Source organism: Podarcis melisellensis (genome assembly GCF_964234715.1).
Source record: "Podarcis melisellensis genome assembly, chromosome: 8".
Taxonomy (NCBI): Eukaryota; Metazoa; Chordata; class Lepidosauria; order Squamata; family Lacertidae; genus Podarcis; species Podarcis melisellensis.
Genome location: NC_138540.1, coordinates 44,954,797 through 44,974,004, shown reverse-complemented (window position 1 = coordinate 44,974,004; position 19,208 = coordinate 44,954,797). Strand labels below are relative to the sequence as shown.

The window sequence follows — 19,208 nt, the reverse complement described above, 5'->3', positions numbered from 1 at the left end:
GCTCTCCAACCTTTCAGGCCTAAGACCTGCTTTTGAATCTGCGTGTGTTAGAAACATATTCAGCTATCTTCTCCCTTTTATCTTTCCAACTAGTTAGAAGGGTGAAAACATTTCTCCCCACCTTTCTGCTTATATTTTAATTAAGGAATGGCCATATCTCAGTGGGAGAGCATCTGCTTTCCATGCAGGGGGTCCCTAGTTCACTCACCAGCATCTCCCAGTAGGGCTTAGAGAGAATCCTGCCTGAAACCCTGGAGGAGCCACTGCCAGTCACCATAGACAATAGATGGACCAGTGGTCTGACTAAGTCTAAGGCAGCTTCCTGTGTTCTTCATTTAAAAACAAAACCAACAACCTTAACAGAAAATAGCATCTATGCTTCAGGTGCAACTCAGTTTCAGATCCTGATCCAGCAGTTGATCTAGCCAGTCAGCTAAACATCTATCTACTCAAGTCAGACAACAAAAAGCCAAGTTGCCTCAGTCACATTTCCCTTGCTGCCCTACCAGTCCCAATGGGTTCCAGCATCCTATTGAGCAGAATAATGCATCTTGCATGTTTGGGACCACCCTGCTCAATTTCCCAGCACAGGCACCAGAGCTTCCTCATCGTGCTTGACCAGCACACTTCTAAAAATCATGTGAATGCACATTTCTTTAAAAAAAAAGTTTTAATAGTTTGTTGCAATATATTAATCTGTGATGCATGTTATCGTAAAAACAAATAACTAAAAACAAACACTTCATGAGAGCTGACAGTTGGTGGAGGGGAGAACCAGAGACTGTGAGAGAGGCAAGAGCATCCCTGCCTTTTTCCTTCTACCTGTCCAGAATGAAGACAGGGGCTGAAGAGAGGGAATGGAGAAGGTAGTAGAACTCCCACTGCTTTGGTTCAATGGGGAGCAAGAAAGAACCTCTTGGGTGGCTAAGGACTGGGAGGAAGGTGGCTTGGCCCCAGTTGCTCCAAACCCCAGCTGCCACCTTTGCTCCAGCAGCTGCGGAGAGAGTGCCACTGGGTCTGCAGGCAATGAGCAAGAGAGAGTTTGTGGTGGCAGGTCTGGGCAGTGCCTTGGGTTCGAGACGGGGCCCCCAGTTCCAGCTCCATTGGCCAGGAAGAAGGTACTGCCAAACTGACCGTGGAAATGCTGAAATTCAGAAGACAAGGGAGGGGCACTGCCTGGGGCTATAGCGTGATGACCGTGCCATCCTCCCGGAGACTGCCTGCTCGGCTGCCCCGGATTGGGCTGCCGCTGCCGCTGTGACTGTTCAGGGAGGGCAGCGAACCCTGGGAGCTGTAGAGGGACAGGCTGTGCTGCAAGCTCTCCAGGAGGCCGCCATTGGGGCAGCTGGCAGGCAAATCACTCTCAATCACCAGGTCACCCTCTTCATCACTCTCGCCCTCTGCTGTGCTGCAGTTGCTCAGGTACTGGGAGGCCGGGCTAGGTGTCTGCTGGCTGGGGGTGCTGTCCGTGGACACGCCAGAGCTGCCCGAAGCCTTGCTGCTGCGAATCACGTTGTTGCGCTGGTTGGCCGGCTTGACGGTGATGATGAGGTTGTGGCTATTGGCCACCATCATGTCCGTGACCTGGTCCAGCGACTTGCCTGCCACGTCAATGCCGTTGACTTCCAGGATCTCGTCATTCACGGCCAGCAGCCCCGTGCTTTCCGCCAGGCCCCCCTTGACCAAGCGGGAGATGAAGATGCCAGGCACCTTCTCAACCCCATGGGGTGCCACGCGCACGCTGACCCCATCCCGGATGTAGAAGCCAAGGGGCTTGTTGGAGCCGTGCTTGTGCAGCCGCACCCGCCGGTGGGTCTCGGGCAGAATGTCCACATCGATGATGGAGGAGATCTGGCGGAAGTCCTGCGGCATGCCAATCAGCAAGTGCGGCTTGGCCCGCTGGTGCACAGGGCGAAGAAGCCCCTTCTTCTTCCGCTGCAGCGAGTTGGAGGCAAAGACGCTGGTATCGGCCTCCGCTGCAAGAAGGAAAGAAAGCAAAGCAAGCACAGATCAGATGGGCAGGTCTCCACTGCTCAAGCCCACCCCTTGTTCCCCAGGTGTCAATTATCTCCCAACTTCATTGAGGTTCTACTAGCCACCATATTCTACCTCCGCTGTCAAGTATTGGTATGCCTTTGAATACCACTTGCTGGGAATCCCAGGCAGGGAGAGGGCTGTTGTGCTCATGTCCTGCTTGTGGGCTTCCCATAGATAATATGCTGGCCACCGTGAGAACAGGATGATGGACTAGATGGGCATGTGGTCAGATCCAGCAGCCTCTTCTTATGTTCCTAGTTCTCTCTTTCAAATCAAGGGCCATCTCTATTATTAATAGTGCTTTAGGAACATACCCCTTCCACTTGCCATGATCAGTTTTGCAGCATTACCAAGCCCAGTGCTTCTTGTGCAGGATTGCAAAACCTGGCTGTGCAACAGGCCCTCCTGCTCCCAATTTCCCCAGAAATGCCCATGAAAGGGGACAAAAACTAGCTTTCAACTGTTTCCCCCTGACTGATATGAGTGTGGTGCATGAGCTATTTAACTTAATGAACCTAACTGACTCTCGTTCATTTCAATGGTTCTACTCTGAGTAAAACTCAGCTGAATACCACCCATTGTCTGGTAAGCTCACTGAAACACTATACATCTTACGTTATGAGAATATGGAGCAGAAAGATCCATGTTGGGGTTATGATTGTTTGCTTATGGTTCAGAATGAGTTGCAAGTAAAATAAAATAAAAACTAGGGAAAAATAATTTTGCCCTAATGCACCACAGACTTAACAAACTTAACACTGAGCTGCTGAGTTTAGCATGGCACCCAGGACAAACACCCAGCTCATCCCCTGTTTTGTTCATATCCATAGTTCCTTTCTTCGTTGCTCTGCCAAACACATTATTGATTTGCTTGAATATTTTTATCCCTACTTTCCAACTCTTTAGGACCCCCAAGTTGTCTAGATGATCACAGACACAGTGTCAGCTACTGCAGAGGTGGTTGCCAGGCACTATAAATTTCTCTCTCTCATACCAAAGAAGGCTTTTCAACCAAACCTGTCTGCGTTTAGCCAGCTGATCTGTATCCCTTGGGAGCTGCTGGTTCTCTCACAACCTTGGAATTTTTGAGACTCTGAATGTTATAGCATCATGGGAGTTAACAATGTGGCATGACAGGAGAAACATTTCTGGTTTACAACATCTGAATGCAAAAGTGTCTTTTTGGCTGGGGAGGAGGGGGGAAGAGGGACACCACTGTTTTGTGGTAGTGGTTTATATATAAACCCTGTGAGCAAGGAGCAGCACCAGAAATAACACAGGTTGAGACCCTAGTGTGCATTACAGAGAATGACTATATTTCCACTGAAATGTGAATGGCTCTTACGGCATTCCTTTTGTAGTGCTCCCTATTGCCAGGGACGTGGGGTGGAGGAAAGGGGGGCCGACAGCAAAGGGGGTAAGTTGATCACACTTGGGACCTGACAGATCATGACCGTGAGTGATGAGCCACTCCCATGTATTATAACACCACATCACTTGGCACCAGAAGGCACAGCCAATGCAAAATGCTGAGCAGGTCTCATTCTGCTCAGTAGTGCTGACTCCCTCCTTGCACAATTCTCTACCCAGGTCAGATCCTGACCCATGCCTAGATGAGATGTACCTGCCAGTGCTGGAGAGGGAAGAGGAACCCAGCCCCTTGTAGGATTACCCTCTGTATGCCAGGCTGGGATTAAAGGGGATATGAATAATTCAGTTTTAATCACACTTTGAGCTGTACTCTGCAGACTTAACTCTGTCGCTGCCAGCTCAGGCCCTGGTGTTCTCCTGCAGCAAAAGCAAAATAAAGGCTGTTCCAACAGCCAGACCCTAGAGCGGAACCTGCCAGTTTCCATGAGGTGCCCACATCTGAATTCCAGGGGAATTCATCAGGAGTAACGGACTCAGAACACACAGGCACAAATGAGAATTGGCTCTGAAGATCTGGTGCTGGGAGGTAGTGGGAGAAAGAGACAGGAAGACAGAGGCAGAGACCTTGTCTTCTTGCTAATTCCATATGCTAATTTATCAAATGCACGTTAATCTAAATTGGTTTCAGTGGAGTAAACAGACCATCACACACATACACAGAGCAGGAACTTGATATATACACACATACACAGAGCAGGAACTTGATATAAAATACTTGGGTTTATTATTTAAGATTGTCAGTCCCAAATGCTAAATCTAGTAAAAATGCATTTAAAGATTGAATAAACTGGAGGAGAGGAGAAATATGTCCTTTTAATCACCCAGTTTTGACCCTGCAGCAGGAATGGGGACCCTCTAGGTAATGCTCACTACATCTCTTGCCATGCCTGGCCATTGGCCGTGTGGGGTGAGACTGATGGGATCTGGAGGGCCACTGATTCCCCATTCCTGCCCTAGAGAGTAAGCAGAGACTCTTAAGAGCTCTCTCTTCTGCACTGTGAGAAGCATATCATGAATGTCCTCTGTGCAGTCGGCAAGCAGAGGGCTTCAAATGACCTCTTATCAATCAGTTTGTCACTACAGAAAGGCGAAAGGCATTGTTATCTCAAGATAATATGACTTGAGAGGACAGGCACTGCAGAAGGCTGAATTAAGAAGTTTGGGGATCTGCAGAAACCAGGGCGGCTGACTCAGCAGGGGGCACTCTTTTCTACTCTGTTTTCCTCCAGGGATGCCTGCAGGGGACCCCTCTACCATCTGGGCACTATTTGTCACTGCATGCCAACACTGCAGGGAATGCTGTAGGGACATGAGAGATACTAAAGAGCTGGAAAGGCTTGAAGGGCTGTCAGGCTGGAAAGAGGCTCCTTGCAAGGAAGAATTTGCTCCCTGGAGCTGCACCAGGGAGAAATCGGCTACAGCCAAAAGGAGAATTTGCAGTTCGGGTGGGGGAAGAGGGATTCCTCTGAGATGCCACCCAACTCAAGAAGTCAGAGGCAATTAGTCATATGGGTTTTAGTTGATAAACAACTTGTTTTGCATAAATCTGCACATGGGTAAACAGAATCATTCTGAGGATGATGGGTTAAAAAAAACCCACTACAATTGCAGCGGGTAAATTGGGCTTCCCCAACCTGCTGCCTTCCAGAGGTTTTGGATAACAATTGTCCAGTTGCCACTTTACCTCTTCCTTGTCCTGTTGTTCCCCCACCCCACCCCACCCCACCCCCGTCTTCCTTCATTGAAATAAATATCCCTTTATGCACACCCTGAAGAAATGTGCTGCGCATACCTATGCATCACACCTAGCTGGATGGACAGTTCACCCAACCCCCTAAAGAGGCCAAAGATATTTGTGACAAGCAACAAAATGGACCTGAAGAAACAGAAAGAGTCTGAACAGGCCTGTGGTTTTAGTGCTGTCTGTAGTATCGGAGAGAAGAGAGGCACCTGGGACCTAAACTCGTACATACTTACACACCCCACAGCAATCCCAGAAGTCGGTGCTAGTAGAGTTTTGGAATTCCTTCACAATCTACCCAGGGGAGCGTGTCCAATTTCACAGCCTGGTCCCTGCAGCTTTGTAAATTAAGCCCACAGAAGGAACCGGCCCTGGCCTCAGCTCTCTTTTTATGAGCCTCCGTTCACTTTTTTAATCATTTGCAGCATGGAAGACAAAAACAACAACAAGAAACCCCCAGCAACAACTAGTCATTGACAAATTTATCTTGCCTGGTTGCCTGGAGAAGACTCTGGATTGCCACAGGAGACCAGATGGGTGATGTGTTTACAAGCCTGCGTCTATGACAGATGGCCATGCACAAACACAAACACACACACTCAACAAAGTCAGTGTACTACACAGGACAAGAAACTTCTCAAAGTGGAAGGGAAAGCAGCCTTGCCATGTCCCTATCCTTAAGTGGCACACCCCTTATTCTACAGAGCTTGTCAGATGGAGCTCCAGAGTTATAAATATCACACAGTGTTTTTGGCGCAGCGGCTTATTTTTAGCCCAGGGAGACTGTGAAGGGCTGTGGAATCTCTCTCCACCCAACCCCACCCAGCAACCAGTCCAACTAGAGCCACCTCAGGTTTTGCCTCAGGACCCTTGAGCAAGAAGCCCTTTGTGAGCCTTCCTCCTGGAAGAGGTCCTATCTCCCTTGCACCGTTGCCCAAGCAGTTGTCCTCTCTCTCTGAGCCGAATTGCAGTGCTGCCCAGAAGAAGAGGGATAGCAAGGTGCGTGGAGAGTTCTGACCCTTTCCCTTGATTGGTGATAGAGAATAAGAATAAGAAGAATGTTATTATTTATACCCTGCCCATCTGGTTGGGTTTCCCCAGCCACTCTGGGTCTCCCCTGCCTGCAGAAAGTCCCAGGTTCAATCCCTGGCATCTCCACGAAGGGCTCAGATAGACTCCCGCCTGAAGCCCTGAAGAGCTGGTGTCGGTCAGTGTGGATAATATTGAGCAAGATGGACAAAGAGACGGAAGATTCCTATCTTCCTATGAGGAGGAAGAGAAGCTGAGCCAGCCTAGGAAAGACCTGGCAAGAGGTCCTGGCAAATGCCCAGCAATGCCAATCCTGGTGCCAAGCAACCAGCATCATTGTACTTGGCAGCCCTGTAGCATCTTCTGTGCTACGAAGGCAGCCAAGAGCAAAACCGCAGGGCAGAGGAGAGCACAGGGGGCAGAGGGAGGATGCATGGGGTGCCCAGGTGTCCTGCTCTACAGAGGACAGTTTTGTCCACCCCAAGTCCAATTCAAAGATGAAAAATCATAAGGGTGGGGGGGGAGAATGGGGATCAGGGGCCTTGATGTCTCCCATCAACAGTAAGCACTTGGACAACAGACTGAGCAGATGCACTGATTACGTGGTTACAGTCTTCCGCACTACGGTGACATGCATTTCTATTTTCATCAAAGTAATTATATTTTATAAAAATTCTTTCTAAACCTGCATCTATACAGATAAATTAGCATATGAACACTTAGTGCAAATTGGCACTCTTCTTCTTTCTAAAGCAATGCACCTTAAGGATGCACTTCAAGTTCTGGCTTAGCAACCTTCCCTGGGCTGTGGCTGGTGAATCAGCCATTGAGCAGGAGGCTTCAGGTAAGAGAGGGAAAAGAGGCCTTTCTTACGGCCATTTGCAGTGGCTGTTGAAAACATCTGCAGCAGGCAAAAAAACAAAACCAGGCAGTAACGGCTCCTCTGTACCGTAGCCTGGATATTCCTGGGTGTTCAGCAGTAACGGTGGCATTGTCCCCAATGTTTCATTCATCTCTTTCCTGCGACCTGCCATCCAGCCCTCAGAAAAACAGCTTCCGGTGTACAAAAACAGATTTGGTGGCTCAGTAAAATAGGCTTATGCGGTTTGCCTAATTTGCATAGTTTATTCTGACAGGAGATTTTTGCACTTCTGGTTTCAAGGAGCTTCGATTTTGTTTGTTGATATGTTTAGTTGGCAGAGAACAACAGAAATATACACTCTGAAGTGGGTGAGTGTGTTCTAGCACTGGAACAGCAGACTAACAGCAGAATCGTATACCCACTTCCCTAGAAGTAAGCCCCACTGAACTCAATGGAATTATGTATGAGCAGCTGTGCTGTTGGGTGTGGGCCTTGGGGCCACAATCCAGGTTCCCCTAAACAACCTCCCAGAGAGGGGCAAATGATGGAGGTAAACAGACCCAGCATCAACACCGCAGCTGCCTGGGCCAGTGCTGGTCACTATGGAATCATTACTTATTTTTTACAAAAAAAAGATTATGGTCAGTGGTCAGCCAGCCAGGCATGTGTGTTGTTACATAGACCACTTTTAAGAACATATCCTTTTCTACAACAAAATTTTACTTATCCCCAGGTAAATGCATGGAGCATCAGGGCAGCAGAAGCAAACTCCAATTTATTCCTGTGGTCATGAAGGTGCTAGGATTTAAGTGAATTTTTAAAGTGTCAAGTTTCACATGCTCAGAGTATTTCTTGCTTTATTATAACGGTAATTTGAAAACTGCCCCCCCCCCAATTTCTATCATGTCAGGAATGTAGAAGCAGTTATAAAGCATGGAATGGTGATTGGAATTGTTTGGGGACAAAGAGAAATGTTAACTGTGCTTCAACAACTGGCCTTCAGAAGTCCACAACATTCAGGTTCTAAAATTGCCTTCCTGCACAGGTTTCGGTCAGGCTGTTTTCAACAGGTTTTTACGGTTTAATCTAATCTGCAAACAAGCGGGAGGGGGGGATGATTTGGTGAAGCTATTCAAGGAGTCACTGTTTTAATTAGTTGTTATTGCCTTATAAAGCCCAGAAATAAACCATTCTGGAGTTCCTGTGGGTTGGCTGATGGAGCCAATGCTCAAGAAAGCTGCCCCATCTGCTGCCTACTACTAACCTTAAGAGAACATGAATGGACAAGATGGGGAAAAACAGGGAAAGACCAACCTGGACCCATCCATTAGCTAAACAGAAAGCAGCTATAGGGAGCTTGCTCTGTCCCTCCTTGTGAGAAACTAAGAAGTTGTGTCCGGCTGAGTTAGCTTTTTTTCCTCCACCCGTCTCAATCTCCTTTCCTTTTGTGCTGTGTCTTTTAGAATGTAAAGTTAAAGGCGGGGCAATCTTATTATTGATTGTTGTAAGTAATTATGGGAGCCTTTTTTTGGCTGAAGAGTTAGGTAAAAATACTTTAGACAAACAAACAAAGATGCTGTTAGGCAAGATTCAGATACAGGAAAATCTCATTTTTGTCCTTTAAATAGATTTTGGACACAGAGCGTTGCTGTCTCAGGACTGCAAAAATAATTTCTGGATACTGTTCCTTAAAATATATCAGTGTTGTCTCTATTCAGCAGGGCCCTCCGTAACACCCACCAAACTGTTCTGCCTTTGAAATGGTTAGGAAATAATCCATTGCTGTAATATCTGAGTACCATCAACTTAGGCACAGACAGTGTAATTCTAACCAATTCTATTCAGAACCAAGTCCTACTGAAGTCAGTGGAGCTTACTCCCATGGAAGGGAGTGCTAGGATTGCTTACTTGGGAGAAAGTTCTACTGAGTTCAATGGAGCCTGCTTCTGAATGGACATGGTTAAGATGGCACTGATGCCCTCCATCACAGAGACCCACAGCCTGAACATTAAAAGCACCACATGCACAGCACATTTCACACTTCCAAAATTACACTGTAGGTGTGCAGAATCTGGGATCTGGCACAAAATTCAGTTTCTGAATATTTGAGCTTTTCTTTGCTTATTGTATTTATACCCTGTCTTTCATCTGTCACAGAACTCAAAGCAGCATACATGAGGAGTTTCCAAACAGTGCTACATTTGCTTAGCTTCAGCAAATGCACTGCATCGTGTGCCTTTGTTGCTGTTGCTAAAAATCAAGTTACTAGTCCTCCTACCTACAAAGACAAACTGAAAAAGACAAGTGCATAGAGGTGAATGAAGTTTGACTAGCCAGAGTGGCTAGTCAAACTAGCTGAGTGGGACTTTTACCGGTAGTTATTGATGGCAGTTTTGTTGCTTTGTTCAGTTCCTTGTCTTTTCTCCTTGCTAGCAGAAATTGATTAGTGTCTGTCTCTCTCTCTCTCTCTCTCTCTCTATCTATATATATACATATATGCAGGTTTTGGTGTCCTCGGGTGTCTTCCCGTGTAAAAGTTGGGGTGTCTAGGCGACGTTTCGACGAGGTCTCACTCGTCATCTTCAGGCTGGTGCTTTCGGCTTCTTGTTACTGGAACAGAGCAGGATCTCAGTGTTTGAGTTCCTATAAATACTGTTGAGGGGGTGTGGTGTATAGCCTCCAATGTTCTGGGCAGAGAGGAAGTTCCCAGGCTGGTGTGCCTTTTCTTCTTTTGTTCCTTAATTACTTGAGGGATATCTTGAGTGATTTCTTGAGTGATATCCTGGTTACCACTTAGGTGGGTCATTAGGTGTGGATTAGTTGCTAAAGTCTTTGTGTCTTGACCTCTTGAACTTTGTGAAGAGTTTTTCTGAGAAGATGGCTGTACTGCACTTAGTTGTGCTCTGGCTTGGCTTCGTGTATAGGGGCGAGCTGTGGTTTTGTGGCCTGTGTCAGCCAGATCTGTGTAGGGATTGCAGGGGGGTGCAGCATCCGGAGGTGCCACCATGGTTTGGCTACTGGATGGTGTCTGTAATTTATCTGTGGAGAGGGTCTGGGTTTGGGTCTGGTGTGGTTGATTGGTGATGGCGTTCTGTGTGCCTCTGGATCTGGTGTCAGTTTTTGTGGGGAGGGCTAATTTCCAGATGTCCGCTTGCCAGACATCTGGAAATTAGCCCTCCCCACAAAAACTGACACCAGATCCAGAGGCACACAGAACGCCATCACCAATCAACCACACCAGACCCAAACCCAGACCCTCTCCACAGATAAATTACAGACACCATCCAGTAGCCAAACCATGGTGGCACCTCCGGATGCTGCACCCCCCTGCAATCCCTACACAGATCTGGCTGACACAGGCCACAAAACCACAGCTCGCCCCTATACACGAAGCCAAGCCAGAGCACAACTAAGTGCAGTACAGCCATCTTCTCAGAAAAACTCTTCACAAAGTTCAAGAGGTCAAGACACAAAGACTTTAGCAACTAATCCACACCTAATGACCCACCTAAGTGGTAACCAGGATATCACTCAAGAAATCACTCAAGATATCCCTCAAGTAATTAAGGAACAAAAGAAGAAAAGGCACACCAGCCTGGGAACTTCCTCTCTGCCCAGAACATTGGAGGCTATACACCACACCCCCTCAACAGTATTTATAGGAACTCAAACACTGAGATCCTGCTCTGTTCCAGTAACAAGAAGCCGAAAGCACCAGCCTGAAGATGACGAGTGAGACCTCGTCGAAACGTCGCCTAGACACCCCAACTTTTACACGGGAAGACACCCGAGGACACCAAAACCTGCATTCCTGTACCCGTGAAAATCTACGAAAGCATATACATATATATATATATATTGCATTCACACACAAACTTTCACAAACACAGAGAACAAAACTGCCTATATCTTATCTTATTTGGATAATTTTTAGAATACTTCATTTCTAATCCTGATCTCAAGGCATTCTTGCCTCTGCAGGTAATGGTGGTATTGTGGTTAGATCATGATCTAGGGAAATCCAGGCTTCAGATCCCCAAGCCAGCTACAGCCTACCCACCTTGCAAGGCTGTTGTGAAGAAAAAAAATCAGTGGGTGAAGAAAACTATGTATACTGCTCTGTGCTCAACACTCCCTTTAGTTCCTTGGGCGACAGGCAAGATGAAATAAAATACTGTATTTTTCCGTGTATAAGACTATATCCCCCCCCCATTTTTCAAGTTTAATATTGGAGGTTGTCTTATACATGGATAGTGCATAGGGGGACTGGTGCTTGGTTCATTCCCCAAAAATAGGCGGCGTCTTATACACAGGGGCGTGTTATACACGGAAAAATACGGTAAATAGAATAAATTAGCTGGATTAAAATGAAAGTGAACTCTAGCCCCCTCCTTAAGAACCTTCTTACCACGTTTCTGGATGATGATCCGGAGCAGAGGATTGGCAGATGACAGAGCCTTGTGGTAATTGTCATCGTTGTTGATGGGCAGCAGGTCTCCATGGATATCCGTATACCCAAGCAAGACATCCACGCAAGGGATTTGGTGGACTCTCTGGATCAGCTGGTAGAATTCCTGGAAGCCACCCGCCGTGGAGCGCTTCATGGCAAAGCGGCGATACTCAGCATCAAACTGTATAAAGGGAGATGGGGGCCAAATGTAAATCAGCAAGCTGCTAAAACACGTCCCAGCAAATTCGGGGAAAGACTTGCAATACATGGCAACTGCCAACCTTACTGCTGCCAAAGGACTTTGGACTCTGCTTCAGTAGGTCAGTATTTCCTCCCCAAATCAAGGCCACCCTTTTGATTTCTCAGTCCTTGTCTTTAAGGGAGGGGGGGGCGTGTAGCATTCTTAACAGATATGCCAGGGAGTTAAAACTGCTAGCTTTAATGCAGATGAAGTACAAAACTGCTAGTCTTTTATTTTAAGAACACAACTCCTGGTAAGGAGAGTACCAACTCATTTAGAAGTGGTTATAAGGGATCAGTAAGCTCTTCTTCATGCATTTGTTATCTTGCTTGCTCTCATCTTCTCCTGGGGTCTCTGCTAGGAATGATATGCCTCCCTTCTCCACCTGCACAATGTGCAGGTACCACTCACAGTAATATTTACACATGGCCAACTACTTGAACATAACGACTGAAGTGGAGAAAAATACTCTGCTTTACTTCAGAATGTACCAGTTAAAGAATGTTCTCATTAACCAACTGCAGATACATACCTCAATCATGTCACCAAACTATCATTTGGGGTGAGAAACAATAATATAAATATATATATAATAAATATTATGATTTGTTTATTATTATATTTGCTGTTGCTTTTCTTTTATCTCATTATTTTTATTGTGCAGTTTTTTAAAAAAAATAAACCTGGAAACTGCTCAGGGTCTCCTTTGGGAGTCCAAAAGGTAAGGTAGACATTTACTAGAATTGATCAATCAATAAACATATTGACAACTTCACATATAAATAAAGAGCTTTCTACATGATGGCTTCTCTCCACATCTCCCCACTGCAAAAAAGGAGAGGATAGTTTCCAACACACTGTTGTAATGCTGAAAGAATTACAAGCAAAAGGACGCAGGTTCAAACTCAGGCATCTTCCAGTATGTCTAAGAAGGACTTCTGCCTGAAACCCTGGAGAGTCTCTGCCTGTCAGTGCAGACAATACTGAGTAAGAATAACCAATCAACTGACTTGATATAAGGTAGCTTCCTCTGTTCCATCTGAAACTCAGAGGTATTGCTCCTAATTAATACAGAGACACAAAGGAAAGACCAGCCTTAGCAAGGAGGATGCTGCTCATATAGGACACAGAAGAGCAGAGGTGAGAAACCTGTGACCTTCCAGATGATGTTAGATGGCAGCTCACATCACCCCCAACCAGTACAGTGGTACCTCTGGTTGCGAACGGGATCCGTTCCGGAGGCCTGTTCGCACCATGAGCAGAATGCAACCCGCGTCTGCGGGTCACGATTTGCTGCTTCTGCACATGCGCGAGTGTTGGGAAAACCCCGAAGTAACACTTTCCGGTACTTCCGGGTCGCCGTGGGACGCAGCCTGAAAATGCACAACCTGAGGCAAACATAACATGAGGTATGACTGTATAGCCAATGGTCAGCAAGGACAGGTACTGTAGTCCAGCAACATCTGGAGGGCCACAAAATTCCCAACCCCGATGAATAGATAAGTACACTGTAGAAGGCTATGTCTAGAAGCAGCAGGGAATATTTTTGGGAAGGTGCCTGGATTTCCTACCATACATAAGAAAGGGTCAAACCAAAAAGATTTACAGAACTGTGAATGGCCAGCAGCATTTCCCTTTCCGACTCAGTTCTGCCTCTTGTCACCTCCCAGCTCCCCAATCAAGCCTGTATGAGTCTAGGTGCACAAGGCAGATCACAACTTTTGAAGCAGCTTCCTTCTTCAGTGGGGTGGGTGGGTGGGCAGCCTTTTTTCTGTCAAGAGGAGGAATCCAGCAGTGGGCAGGGTTGGAGTCAAAAGTGGCTGGGACCACAGTCAAAGGTTGGTGGGAACACCCCCCCTTTCCCCCAGTTTCTCCTATCCTTGTCAATCATATGAAATTGGGCCAACGGTGCAGGTTTCCCATCCTCTGCCCTACAGGAACAAAAAGACACCTAGGCCAGCCAGAAGAGAAGCCCAAATCCCCAAAGGAGAGAAATAACATCTAGTAGGATTGAAAGCAAGGCCGTAGCTGGGGGGGGTGAGGTGGGCCCCTGCCAGGGGTGCAGGCGAGCCCCCCAAATCGGCTTAAAAGTATGTCCATAAATATATCAATAAATAAAAATATTGATTATTGCCTCATAAGAAAAAGTTTTAAATAGAGGGTGAATTGAATGGGGGGGGGGAGGTTTGGAGGAGAGGCAGAAAGAAGAGCTAATTTGTCCGTGGCTGGGGGTGCAATCGGGACGGTTCTGCCAAGGGCGCAAGATCATCCGGCTACGGCTCTGACAGAGAAAGAGAGAGAGAAGGACAAAAGCAGCTGAAAACAATACCAGGCACTTGCTCCTATTTGAGCTGGACTATTCCATCCCCCTACATCAGGGGCAGGAAACCTGTGGCCCTCCAGATGTTGTTGGACTCCAACTCCCATCAGCCCCTGCAACCATAGCCAACAGTTAGCAATCATGGGGGCTGAGTTCAGCAGCATTTGGAGGGCCACAGGCTTCTTGCTTCTGCCCTGCAGTTTCATCGACTGATGAGTTTTTGATATTGTCAGATTCTAATTATATTTGGGGGCTGTTTTGCATACCAGCTCAGTATCCTCTATGCTGACCAATGGCAGCTCTCCAGAATTTCAGGCTGGCACCTTTCCCAGCCCTACCTGAAGATGTCAGGGTCCAAACCTGGGATCTTGTCAAAGGATTTGTGTTCTTAAAGGCAGGGTATACAGTGGTACCTCAGGTTAAGTACTTAATTTGTTCTGGAGGTCCGTTCTTAACCTGAAACTGTTCTTAACCTGAAGCACCACTTTAGCTAATGGCGCCTCCTGCTGCTGCTGCTACACAATTTCTGTTCTCATCCTGAAGCAAAGTTCTTAACCCGAGGTACTATTTCTGGGTTAGCGGAGTCTGTAACCTGAAGCGCATGTAACCTGAAGTGTATGTAACCCGAGGTACCACTGTAAATTAGAGCAACAAACAGGCTATTAAAGCCAAACAGGGAACTTTGTATAATGCCTGCCTTATAGTAAGCCAGGTTATTCGCACACTCAGCTTGGCCACCATCTCTCCAGGGTCTTAGGCAGAGGTCTGTCCCATCACCCAGACCTTTTAACTAGAAATTCAGGGATTCATCCTGGGACATTTTGCATGCAAAGCACGTGCTTTACTAAATAGCCATGATTCCTCATTGGACTTAAGTCAGGGGATGCTCCAGAAATGCTGTATATAATCTGAGGTGTGCCTGTCTGTCCCAGTCAGTTGCTTGTGGGAAAATTCTGACCCTCTAAAGAGAACAACAGATTTAATCCCAAGGGAGAATTGATGTCAATCGTCAGTAGAATTCTAAGAAAGATCAGTTGGGTTCTGCAACCTCCAGTCTGAAGTTGGAGATCTGTCCTCGCGTTTGCAATGCTTATTTGGGGAGGGAAATACATCGTAAAGGATCTCTCTCCATTCTCTATAGTAATAGAGCTCTCTCGAAGGCACGTTAATAAACCCAAGAAGACTGAACTGCATACCTGCTGACCCACCACGTACCCCACCTCCCTTCACTTCCAAATCGGATTTAACGCTGGATCAATATCCGGCTCCACCGATTCCTTGAGGCATCCTCTCGCTTCCAAAAATCAGCTCAGCATCCCTCCGAGGCCCCGATGCTTAATAGCCACGGGTCTGATGCCCGGTTCTGGTGCTCCCGGTTCTGGTGCACCATTGCATAACCGGCGGAGAACTCTGGCATCCCTCGGTTCCCTTTCCCGGGAGAAGGAGGTTTTCCCGCACACATACTCCGCATCGAAGGCAGAAATCCCCACGGATCGGAGCAATAATCCTCTGCTGGCAGTCTCCACACTGCCGAAGGATTGGCGGGGGGGGGCAGCATAAACAATCGGCCAGTTCCGCCATCCACTAGGCCAGGCTAGACGCGCACAGCAGACACCCGGGACAGGAAAGAAAGCGGGGGTGGGTGGGGAGGGCGAGATGCGTCGCGCAAGCCCGTCCAGTCGTGGGGATGGTGCAAGCCTGGCGTGGGGGGGGGGAGACGGTGGCGGCAGCTGCCCGGTGCACCTGCTGCAAGCCGGATCAAAGCTGCCCCCAGCAGGGCGAACGGGCCCCTGGCGTGACCTGGGCCCCCGCGACATGAGGGGAAGGGGGCGAGCTAGACGGACCTCGCGTTTGTGGGTTTGGAAAACCACTCCCGAGCGGAGAGGCTGCAGCTCCGGCGCCGCCGATGCGCAGAGCTTGCCCTGCTGCTGGTGAGCACATTCCCCCTCTTTCTCCCGGGCAAATCAGCAGCAACAGATTTGACCCCCCCGCTCTCTACCACGCCGCCCCCCACCCTGGGGGCGGGCGCGCTCACCTTGCTCTTGACCTCGATGACGGGCTCCGGGCTGCGCGCCGGTGTGCGGTGGTGCTTGGCCATGCTGCGCCGGGCAGGGCAGGGCAGGGCCGGCTCGCTCCTCCCGCCCCGCACTGCTACTACTGCCGCTGCCGCTGCTTCTGCTCCACCAGCAGAAACAGCAAACAGGAGAAGGAGGCGGAGGCCAGGAGAGAGAACTCACCGGCCATGACGTCAGCCCCCAGCAGGTTGGGGGGATGCCGCGCGATTGGCGTAGGCCGGCCGAAGAGGGCGGGCTCAGAACGTCCGCGGCGCAAGGATGGAAGGTTGCTGACAACGTCGCCTAGGTAACCGTGGCCCGGGGCGTTCCAAGGTGTATCCGACGGCGCGAGATCAAAAGGAGGGCGAATTGGACGGCAGTTCGCGCGCGCGCGGACGCTGGGGGAATCCGCCTCCCCGGGGTTGTCTGGCTTCTACTTGAGGCAGAGAGGTCGAGCCTTCATTAGTTAAGTGCTGCAATAGCCTCTGCTTGTTGCTTTTGTTAAGAGCGTCGTTATGGTTCAGAATTAACAGCAGATGTAGCTGCTGTTGCTCTAATAAGTGCAAAAAAGGAGGTACTGCCTGCAGCCTCGGAACTCAAGGCAGCTGCACACGTTCGTTTTGCAGCCATTCTAATGAGAAACGCAGTGGGGAAGAAAGACTGATAACCTTCTGGCTGCCGTCCAAGCTCTGCGTCGGGGAAAGATGGAACATGAGGGGCAGGACGGCGGTATAGGAGACTCTCAGAGCCTTGCCAGTGAGTAGAAATAAGGAAATGGATTGGAGGCCCCTTTTGGTGGCTGGTGCACACAAGCACTTTCCGGCAGCAGAGAGACGCATACAAGTGAACCCACACCCCATGAGGATGCATGGACACGACTTCTGTGCTACTCACGTGTCACTGTGCAAGTAGTATATTCTGGAGTTGCAAATATAGTGTAACTTTCTTTTGGATAGTATAACTTGATTTACACTCAGTGTTGGCTAGCATATGATAATCCATTAGATGTGCAGTGAATTGATCCCACCTTCCCCCTCCCCCACCATCAAAAATATGTTGATGTACTAGAGCAGGGAGGCTTTACATACTGCTGACAAGTCACCTCACTTTCAAACAGCTTGAAAACTTTGTTCTAAACTATGTAGTTTCTGACAGAAAAAGCTTTTTCTCTACCAGATCTCTGGAACTCACTGCCATAGAATGCTATTCTGACTGTGGACTTCTTAAAAGGACTTGAGAAATTCATGGCAGAAACTCTGGGGTTAAAATCCCAAGTGCTATATAGACATATTTGCAGGCATCTTGGTAATTGTACAGTAACTGTACTGTTTTGGGTTTTCTGCATGCTTGTGAGGTATCTGGACTGTGTTGTTGAAGGTTATGAGAGCAAAAACTTAAGGAAGGAAGGAAACGTAAGCTTCTTGGTGTCCTGAAAAAGCGGTCAGATTCGATGCTAGATTAGGAACTACACACTTTATGACTCACAGTACACGGAGATACATGCTGCTGCTGAATGATTGCAGCTCTCTGAATTCTTTTAATTACCCTTGAGAAGGGGGATCATCTCATCTGAAATGCACATGGGAGTATCAGAGCAGAAGAACACAGATTTTTAAAAGGATTGAATGAACAGTGTTGATCAATAGTGGAGACTTTGTACATTATTTGCTTTGCCGTGCAGCAGATGTTTTCTATAGGGACAGTGTAAATAGTTACAGAACCACTGACCTCTTTTTTGGCTGTTGTTGTTGTTGACTCACCAGATATTTGTGTGAAATCTATTCTGTGAGGTGTGAAATAATAAAGAGGAGAGTGCATTTAGCTGCGAGTAGAAACCACAGAGCCTAGGGCTTGCCGATCAGAAGGTCAGCAGTTCGAATCCCCACCACCGGGTGAGCTCCCGTTGCTCGGTCCCTGCTTCTGCCAACCTAGCGGTTTGAAAGCATGTCAAAGTACAAGTAGATAAATAGGTACCGCTCCAGCAAGAAGGTAAACGCCGTTTCCGTGCACCGCTCTGGTTCGCCAGACGCGGCTTAGTTATGCTGGCCACATGACCCGGAAGCTGTACGCCGGCTCCCTCGGCCAATAAAGCGAGATGAGCGCCGCAACTCCAGAGTCGGCCACGACTGACCTAATGGTCAGGGGTCCCTTTACCTTTACTTTACTTTACTAGAAAGCCTAATATAGTGTAGCCACAACTGAAGTCACTTTTTGCCAGATTACCAGTCTGGGAATTCTTTTCCAGAGCTCCAAATTTGTTTGTTTCTTGCTCAGAACCCTTGTAAACAGGGGTGGGAAATTGGTGGCCCGCAGATATTGCCGGATTCCCATCAGACCCAGTCAGTATCCAACAAGACCTGGGGGCGGGGCATGAAAGTGATGGAGGGGAGGGGGGAAATCTGCCTGTAAATGTCTCTTGCATTTCTGTCAGGCAACAGCAACAGTATGCATATCAGCTGCCCCCCACACCTAACACAGTGTAGACCCCCCTTCTCCTGGTGCCCATCTGCTCAGCAGGCAGCAGTGAAAATGGGACTATGGGTGTGGGGAAATAAGAGTGGGCAGGACTTGGACGAGAGGTGGATAAGCCATGCCTTGCTCATGGTCTGGAGGTTCCCCACACCACACCTGGTATATAGGTTTTTGTTTTCTATGCTGTCTTCTCTTCAAAAACAAAACAATAATACTGCTTACAATCCATGTTGACAAACTGAGGATGAAGAGAGGGGGAAGGAAGACTAAACTTTGGTGGGGGGTGGTAACATATCCAGAACTGTCCTTGCCACCTCCTTGCCACCCTGTCAGGGCACATGTTGCCATAAAGCACACTCCCGGACAACGTACCCCACTCATGCTCTTCGTGGGCTCACTGGCTGCACTAAGAGCTACCATTGCTGCTCAAATCGGCACTGCTGCACTCAGCACCCCTGAAACCTTGGAGATTTCTGTATAAGACTGCAAAGTTACATAGGCTCCTGATTCTTGTGCATGTACAAGATTTCTCATGGACCTTTGGGTGCTGGCTGATCCCCATGCCTCCAGG

General features: G+C 48.1%; 1 protein-coding gene across 1 annotated transcript; it reads right to left on the bottom strand.

Annotated features, from left to right (window-relative positions):
* Positions 1-655: 655 nt before the first annotated feature.
* On the bottom strand, positions 656-16,923 carry PARD6A (par-6 family cell polarity regulator alpha). Its single transcript, XM_081920403.1, has 3 exons — positions 16,147-16,923; positions 11,509-11,731; positions 656-1,976 (listed from the first exon to the last, which is right to left on the bottom strand). Exons 1-3 carry the CDS (start codon positions 16,207-16,209, stop codon positions 1,183-1,185), a joined length of 1,080 nt encoding a protein of 359 aa, XP_081776529.1. The 5' UTR covers positions 16,210-16,923; the 3' UTR covers positions 656-1,182.
* Between the last annotated feature and the right edge of the window lie 2,285 nt (positions 16,924-19,208).

What these genes read in the sequence shown, in the direction of transcription:
- PARD6A (XM_081920403.1), bottom strand. Translation starts at nt 16,209, where the DNA reads ATGGCCAAGCACCACCGCACACCGGCGCGCAGCCCGGAGCCCGTCATC. An exon ending in TCATCGAGGTCAAGAGCAAG is followed by an intron (nt 11,732 to 16,146) that starts GTGAGCGCGCCC and finishes CCCTTTATACAG; the next exon opens with TTTGATGCTGAGTATCGCCG. An exon ending in GATCATCATCCAGAAACGTG is followed by an intron (nt 1,977 to 11,508) that starts GTAAGAAGGTTC and finishes TCCTTCTTGCAG; the next exon opens with CGGAGGCCGATACCAGCGTC.